This window comes from Gadus chalcogrammus, chromosome 9, assembly GCF_026213295.1.
Source record: "Gadus chalcogrammus isolate NIFS_2021 chromosome 9, NIFS_Gcha_1.0, whole genome shotgun sequence".
Lineage (NCBI taxonomy): Eukaryota > Metazoa > Chordata > Actinopteri > Gadiformes > Gadidae > Gadus > Gadus chalcogrammus.
The window spans coordinates 9,180,041-9,189,181 of NC_079420.1; the positions used below are offsets into that span (position 1 = coordinate 9,180,041).

A 9,141-nucleotide genomic window follows, 5' to 3' on the forward strand; every position below is an offset into this window, starting at 1 on the left:
TCAGGCGCCCTGCCGCTCCTTGTCGGAGGACTCCTCCAGGGTGATGACGGTGAACTCCTCGTCCCCCTTGCCGTTCTCCTGGATCTTCTCCTTGGTCATGAGGGTGACCATCTCCTGCTCCCTCTCCTGGGCGCGGGAGCTGGCCACCACCGCCGGGGCCCCGTTGCCCTCCCCGCCGTTGTCCTTGGAGGAGATCATCAGGGTCTGGTGCTTCCCACACCAGCTGATAGAGGGGAGGAGGAGCGGGCAGACACACGGACAGGGTGAGACCAGCACTCTCTGAGCCTCCTTAGGGCTTTTTTGTAAAGCGATGGATAACAGGCAACAGTTCATTGGTTTGGATTGAGTTATTAAGGTGCTATCGAGGTGCGCATGAGGCATCTGGAAATGACGTTGCATGAAATAATTTACAATCTCACATCATTTAAGTCTATCGATTTCCTTCTATTGCTGTACGCCAATTTAAAGGGTGCGATTAACATACGTTTTGATATTTTCCTGCCCAGATATTGGGTTTGTATGTAGTGAATACATCCCTCCGTGATATGTTGTGCATCACTTTAAGTTAAAAGGAAACTATCAAGGTTGGATTATACATAACCACATTATCATACATCATTATAAACGTATTATTCATTTATAATATATATATATATATATATATATATATATATATATATATATATATATGTAGACACACAAATGTGTCTACATTTGTTTTGAACTAAATGCCAGACTTGAAATAGCATAATATATTCTCAAAATTAAACGGAAATAAAAGCACTATATGTAAGTTTTCTTTTTCAATGTCAGAGTTCGGTCACATCTCTGTGCAGCAGTTACATTTTTCTCATTCCCCATGTGACTGCACCATCCCGCACACGGCTCAATTCATCGGGTTCATTAACCTGTTTTTCTTAGCGACAGCTGCACAGATGAGAAGGACTGCGACCACGGCAACAATCACACCAATGATCACCCACTTGCCTGTTGACGAAGGACAAACCAAAGACAGAGCTGATGAGGAAGGATAAGGGCAGACAGGAGCCCGAAAACAGAGCAGATAACACAGGGATCGGCTTTGTGTTAGAGGGAGGGGATCAGCCTGTATACTGCGATGTAACGTCGTGGGAGGGCGGCCATTGCAGCCGTTTGAGGCGTAGGAACATCGGAACATGGCCATTGTGTTTGTGGTAATGTTGTGTTCCTCATCGTTTAGTAATCAATCAGAAAATGATTTGTCGTTATTGGGAGACATCGTCGGGGTTGATACTGCCACACGGTTTCTCATGTGAGAGTTGGCAGAATTATTGTTTTTATTAGCCTAGGTTATGGTACAGGCTATGTATGTTACAATACTTTTTTTTCCTCTCAAAATGGCCAGCAAAAACTCCCATGATGCATTCTGATATACCAGACCCTCGGGTGTAAGTTGAAGGCTGGTTCAGAGTTAATGAGCTTACCTGACGAGGCTTCCTCGGCTGAAGCTGGAGATTCCGTTGCCATGACGTTCATCCTGTTCCTGGACTCAGTCGGCAGTGGAACTGAGACAGAGACAGAACACCTTGTTAGGGGAACCTGCATGATGAAGCACACACACGCACACACGCAAACAAACACACACATATTCACACGCTCACATCCACACACACACACACACACACACACACACACACACACACACACACACACACACACACACACACACACACACACACACACACACACACACACACACACACACACACACATTTTCACACACAAACACACACACACATGAACAAACACATATTCACACACACGAATGCATGCACTCACTCACACACACACACACACACACGCACAAACGCACATGCTTACACACACAGACACAGATACGCAATGTGCACAATGTCAGTCCGTTCAACTAAATTAAAGGGATTTTTATTATTCATTATAGTGATGCAATATCAATATATTTTACACTGATTGTGTTAATAGTCTACGGTGATCACAGTAAGAGTTTCTTATGTTTGGAGGTATACTGTTCCCTCCTGGTGTTTCTTCGGTGTGAGATTTACTTTCTCTACACAACCGACACCAGGGGGAGTGCTGAGTTCTTCAAAGTTTCCTCGCTCTTCCAAAACCTGTTGCATTACCGTCGCCTGCATGGCTTCTCGAATCCACTCCACTCAAAGCTTGAAGTCACACTCGTACTCATATCGCTGAGGTTTTAACTTTCTATGTTCCATTTACTATTGGTGATTGGAATAAAGTTTCTGGTGTTTTGAACTTTTTTCAGAAAGGTATTCTTTTGAATCTAGACTATTATGCATGTGTGTGGTGTGTGTGTGTGCATGCATGTGAATGCATTTCTGTGTGTATGTGTTCATGTGTCTGTGTGTGTGTGTGTGTGTGTGTGTGTGTGTGTGTGTGTGTGTGTGTGTGTGTGTGTGTGTGTGTGTGTGTGTGTGTGTGTGTGCATGCATGTGTGTTTGTGTGTGTGCATTCATGTGTGTGTCTGTGTGTGTGCATGCATGTGCATGCGTGTGTGTGTGTGTGTGTGTGTGTGTGTGTGTGTGTGTGTGTGTGTGTGTGTGTGTGTGTGTGTGTGTGTGTGTGTGTGTGTGTGTGTGTGTGTGTGTGTGTGTGTGTGTGTGCCTGCATGTTTTTGTACGCATCAGATATGCTCTCCATCCTCACCTTCCTCCACATCCGTCACCGTTTCCCTCTCAGGCTCAGGCTCATGCTCAGTGTACCCCTGGGGGTGAGAGGGGGTGGGCACATCCTCCTCGGGCTTATAGTTCTCGAGCTCCTCCGGGTAGTTGGTGGTGGTGGGGGGCGTCTCCTCCTCCGAGGTTGTGGACATCATGCCAGACCCGGCCTGCGTCTCCCCCCCCGTCACCATCGCCCTCGGGGTGGGGGTGGTGTCCTCACCCGCCGCCTCGGACGGGGTGGGCTGGGAAGTGGCGTTGACCGGGAACTCGAGATCCACCTGGACGTCCGTGGCCCAGGCGATCGTCTGGTTGTGGGCTTTGGTTCCGTCCGAGAGGTCGTCTGAGTCTGTGTGCAGCGGGGAGAGAGGAGAACGTCAGGGCGGCGCACGCGGGCGACGGGACGCCACGAGACGGACGACGTGAGACCGGGCGATGGCGGTCCTGGGACCTTTTCAACGGCACGTCGTAGTCCCAACATGAAGATGTTTGATGCTTGACGTTACAAATAGTGCTTAGCATTGTGTAGCGTCTTACCCTAGCGATCTTTGTTGTATACAGGGAATGGGTTAACCTAGCGAGTGTTGGTGCTTGGCACTTGGTTCTATGAGTCTCCTTTCTGCACTGACAGCGATATATTGTTGGTTCTCTTTCTTCTGAAAAATGTACTTAATGTATGTCACTTTCGATAAAAGCACCTGCTAAACGCCCTGAGTAAAAGTAAAATGTAAGGGGTACCCTGAGTAAAGATCGGGGAGAACTGGACAAGGACTGACCTGATTCCTCCGCAGGCTCGCCGCTGTCGATTTTCTTTGAACAGTTCATGGCCTTATCAGCTGGGGGGGGGGGGGGGGGGGATAGAGGAATAGGTTGATCAACATTCATTTGAAACACAAATTATACCATACGACAAATCAAATATCAAAATCAACAATGCATTTAATTTAACATTACACCCTGTGAAGTGTTAATGAAGCCAGTTAGAGGTTCTAGGGGTATTTTGTTGTGTTCGAAGGGCGTTTTGCCAACAGAACGATGGGCCGTGTAGTCACCATTCTTATCGTAGCAATAGGCATCAGATTTATCCAAGGGACTTTCCACAGCACGGACGATGAACCCTGTGGTGTTCTTGGCACAGTTCTCATGGCGGTGGTGTCTGAGGATGACGATGGACTGGTCGCTGATCCACCCATTCCTGGGAAGACACAGCAGGGCCCTTATCATTTCCCGACACGCCTTTATTTTGTCCGGACAGTAATGTTCCCGCAAAAATAGGATTTTGGACGCTTCCTGTCCGAAAAACGTCAACTGTGTATCTTAAATGGTTGATATTATGCCTCCAGCAGTGAGTGTGATTAGCCATGATAAGCCATTTGAAAATCTGCCATGTCCTGTGTTTTAGTTACACTACAAGTCGGCGTGTCCAGCTAGATGTATGCTGGATAGATCAGTCTACCAGCCTACCCAGTGGACTGTGGCAAATGTTGCATATCTATCCATCATCTAAGTGGACATGCCCACTCTGGATGTCACTAATGATGGCAGAGGGAAGGGCTCGTAATGGCTAATCACACTCACACCTGGTGGCCTAATATCACCCCTTTAAGAGATACAAACACCCAATGGCAGAGAGAACCAGGCAGCTACTCTAACTGAACCCGGTTAGCATCATCCCAGTTGTGTACCTGCATGTTTCCATAGAGATGTTGTAGGCTCCCTGCAGCTGCTCCCGATTGGCCAAGGTGCTCCCGAGCTGCTCGCACACCTGGGCTGCCATGGTGTAGGTGAGCGCGTATCGCTTGGCGCCCTCCATCTGGAACACGCCCGCATAGCTACAGCTCCGGGACTTGACTGGAGGAGGGAGAGAGAGGGAGAGAGAGAGAGAGAGAGAGAGAGAGAGAGAGAGGGGGTCAGGCACCTTTGGGGAGACGACAGGTGGGACTGAGTTTCCCACGGGGGTCAGCTTGTTTCCTTCCTTTTGGATTCAATGTACAATAAAGAGGAGTGGTAGTTGGAGGTACAACGAGTTGGCTGGTAACCAGAAGGTTGCTAGTTCGATCCCCAGCTCCTCCTAGCCGAGTGTCGAGGTGTTCCTGAGCAAGACGCCTCACCCTAATTGCTCCCGACGAGCTGGCTGTCACCTTGCGTGATTGACACCGCCGTCGGTGTGTTAAAGTTTGCTTGAATGGGTTAATGTTATGTATTCAATATTGTAAAGCAAATTTACCATTTACCAAAGTTGTATTGAACTCATTTGAAAGACAATTATGACAGTGAAGAGAGGAAGCAGCTGTTTTTTTGTCCAAAGGATTACACAGGGCATAAGTATTAGCAGACGCAGACAAGTGAATAACCTGTCAGTAGTACGCACAAGAGATGCAGTATGCAGTTACACAAACAAACAAACCACCACTCATCTCGGGTACAGATAGCAGGGCCTCTTCCATTAAGAGCCACAGCAAATGATTGCTGATATTGAGCAGTAGTTATCTCCCTGCTGGCCCTTCCTCTGGGACCCACCCATCATCTGAGGGCCCCCCCTACTGCCAGCTTATGAACACAGCCCCAAACTATAGCCTAGCCGTGCTTTGCTTGGACTAAAAGGCACTTGTAGTCCAAACACATCCCTTTCATTATAACAAGGGAACAACATGCATGGTTTGGCACGGGAATGTTTGGTACATTCTCGTTTTGGGGGTTGATCAAGGGCTGTGATGTCCTTGGCTATACTATTCACTATTGTGTCGTGCCAGGCAATGTAGTGTCCTCTATAAACTTAGCAGCAGCTCAGAATGTGTGGCATGCAGTTCAGTTATCTGTTTGCGATCATGGTGGGGACAGTAGTGGGGTCTTTGCAGGATACCAGATGGAAAGGCTTAGCTGGGCTAGAAGGATCTGTAATCTCGCTTTTATGGCAAAAACGACTATGGTCTCGTGCATCGCTGTGTTTTGGAATCTAGTGGTACACACATTAACACAAAACACACACACAAACACAAACAAACACATACACACACACGTACACACATAAAGTGTCTTTCAAACAAAACCCTGAACAGATTAATAACGTTATTTTCTTCATGACAGATTTTCAAAAATGTTTTAACTACAGTGTTACACTTTACCCTCACCCTTACCCACAGCCCTAACACCTTACCCCAACTCTTAACACCTTACCCCAACCAAAACCCTTACAACTTACCCCAACCCTGACCCCTAAAACCTGACCCTGAATCCCATCCTAACACCCAACCCTAACCCCAGCTCAACCCCCTAACCTCAACCCCTTTTCTGTGAAAACAGGAAGTCAGAAACCCCCCCCATTTCCGATTGATCAACTTTGGTGGCTGTTTATGCGGTATCCTTGGTGACGCAGGCGTGTGTTGAGAAACAGAGGCCCTACTGGGAAAAAGAAAAAAAAAACTGCGATGCTCTAAACTATTCGTGTTTATTCTGCCATTGCTTCAAAGATACACAAATAATTTTAACCTGAGGAGCAATATTGTTATGATGTTCATTATGCATGGAGAATAAGATCAGAACACAAACCTCCAGAAGGGTCCAAAGCAGAATAGATGAAGACAAATATATCGTTAATTTTATTCACTTTATTTATCCTTTATCTAGCAAGGCAGATCCCATTGAGACACAGTATCTGTTCTTCCAGGGAATCCTGGACCTAATGGTAATTTGTAGTAGGTAAGATCTAAACAAAAAACAAAACATTATAAAATAGCGGTACACAGCCAGGTGCAAGCCTTCGACAGACTGAAGACGGAGAAGACATGGGCGGAGTTGTAAAGAAATTGAGAGCACCCTCCAATGATTCATTCCATTAAGTCTTTGAACCAATAAAAGTTCTCACTGAATATTCATGTCTTCATGTCCGTGAATCTGTGAGCACAGGATTAAATACAGTACATTCAACACATCAGAGGGTGTCAAGTGTTGGGGCTGGTTCAGATTGTTCTGACGTTTCCTAACATGACAGAGGAATGGTGGGTCTCAGAGGTCTGTCTCCCTTTTTACATGAGTTTCAGCTAAACCCGGAGGATATAAGAGTGACGGTTGAAACAGTGAAACCAGAGTTGGGCTTTCGGTTGGGTGTTTGCCGAATCCTCCAATGCTGAGATGTTAGTACTTGTGGTTTCACTAAACTTCCCCTGACACACCTATCACGTGTCACGCACCCACACACAGACATTTGGCCGGCACCCACACACACACACACACACCCACCCACCCACCCACCCACCCACACACACACACACACACACACACACACACACACACACACACACACACACACACACACACACACACACGCACACACGCACACGCACACACGCACACGCACACGCACACGCACGCAAACACACACGCACACACACACAAACGCAAACACACACACAAAAATTATGAACACACACAAACACACTCCCTCCACTTCCCTCTATTTGATATACAAACATCTCCATCTTACTTTTTCATTTTCTCTCTCTCTCTCTCTCTCTCTCTCTCTCTCTCTCTCTCTCTCTCTCTCTCTCTCTCTCTCTCTCTCTCTCTCTCTCTTTCAAAGACAGAGACAATCCATAAACACTTATCCCCCCCCACACACACACACACACACGCACATGAGCTTGTGTGAACTTGTGCGTTAGTGTTTGTGTGCCTGCGTGTGTGTGTGTGTGTTTTGCGCTCCCGGAACGATCACAGCAAACCCGCTCAATTCGGGTGAACTCAAACATCCATCACAGGACTTTCCATTCACATGCAGAGTGGAGGCTCCTGGACGTCAGTCCTCATGGGCCCAGGCAGCGACTCCTCCACAGCCTTCTGTTGTCTCTAAATGGGGCTAAAGGACAGGGCAGAGCAGCTCTTGGCTGTACTGAGAGTGAGTGAACAGAGGCAGAGTGACAGAGTGTCCTGCCAACAGCCTCACTCCTGGGCAGGCCAGCTTCACCTCTCTCTCTCTCTCTCGCTCTTGCGGCCTCTCTTTTTCTCTCTCTTGCTGTCTCTCTCTCTGACTCTCTCTCTCTTGCTCTCTCATTGTCTTTTAGAGAATTTAGCAGACACTTTTATCCAAAGGGACTTACAATAAGTACATTAAATAAGCACAATAAGTACAGTACTCTCGCTCTCTCTCTTGATCTCTCTCTCTCTCTCTCGTGCTCTCTCTCTCGATTGCTGCTTTTGTTGAATTGTCGGTAGTGTTATTTTGTTTATTTGCCTTTAAATGTAAAGAAACAATGATTATCTCTTGGGTGTGATGTGTTTGTGTAGTAAGTGGTGCTTGGAAGCACCCCTCCACTTATAATTCAAACAATTTATTAAAGGCAATGATTGGCCGGTTCTGCCTTAAAAAAAAGATTATTTCTGCATATCTCAATCATGACAGTTGATAACGTGAGAGCCTCACTTATGACCAAATTTACAACCACACATACACACACGCACCACACACACAGAAAAACACCCAGACGCACCACACAAACTCTAACCAACAGACACACAGAGATGCACGTACACGCACACACACCCACACACGCGTCCACACACACACACTCACACCAACAGGCACACACACACACACACACACACACACACACACACACACACACACACACACACACACACACACACACACACACACACACACAAAACAGTTTTTTGTCATTGATTTACATTTTAAGATTAGATACAACTTTGGAGATAAAGAGATAAGTTAACATCACACATTTGCAAACAGGTCTTGCAATGCTATGCCAATGACAGCAGTACAAATTAAAAAGAGAGGAAAATAACAATAAAGCTATCTCATTATAATATGTCACAGCAGACACACAGACTAACATGCCCAAACTGAGTAAGGCACGCTCTCATCTCAGAGAATTCCTCCACTGTAGATTTTCTACACAGTTGAATTCAGCTAAACATTTAATTTTTAGCTCTTAAATAATCAAAGAGGCACCGACCTTGGTGAGCTCATAGCAGGCTACGGGCGCAGCTACATGCTAAACACACTGCTAAACACAACGCTACATGCTAAGCACACTGCACATGTCCCAGGGAAGGAGTCCCTCTGGCCTTCACACTGAAAGGCTGTATTGTCCCCTTCTGAGGCCCCCACCCGTCCACCCCTAACCCCATACATGCACAGAGCATCTCCACCCTAATCAAACACCACCCCTCGCTATCAATGGCTCTTCAGAGACCTCCTGGGGAAGAAGAGCCGCGTGACGGTCAGCATGACTCCGCCCTTCCCCGCCCCGCGGGTTGACCGAGCTCGGAGAAAACCCCTCGTTATGTCTGGCGCTTAAATCCCTTTCATTTTCTGACTGAGGGGAACGGACACAGCCGCAGAGCAGCATACGGAAGAACTACGGTGCTGTGTCTTAATGTAGAAGATGTGTTTGGAGTTTGGATCTAATGGTGACACTGAGGCGTT

General features: G+C 46.9%; 1 protein-coding gene across 1 annotated transcript in view; it reads right to left on the minus strand.

Moving 5' to 3' along the window:
- LOC130389600 (CD44 antigen-like) overlaps positions 1 to 9,141 on the minus strand; it is a 13,897-nt gene continuing 4,756 nt past the window's right edge. Inside the window, exons 2-8 of the mRNA XM_056599437.1 lie at positions 4,379 to 4,544; positions 3,746 to 3,888; positions 3,470 to 3,529; positions 2,683 to 3,042; positions 1,464 to 1,544; positions 909 to 987; positions 1 to 223 (exon numbers count right to left, since the gene is read on the minus strand). Of these exons, the coding sequence (XP_056455412.1) occupies positions 1 to 223; positions 909 to 987; positions 1,464 to 1,544; positions 2,683 to 3,042; positions 3,470 to 3,529; positions 3,746 to 3,888; positions 4,379 to 4,544 (1,112 nt within the window). The remainder of the gene's footprint in view (positions 224 to 908; positions 988 to 1,463; positions 1,545 to 2,682; positions 3,043 to 3,469; positions 3,530 to 3,745; positions 3,889 to 4,378; positions 4,545 to 9,141) is intronic.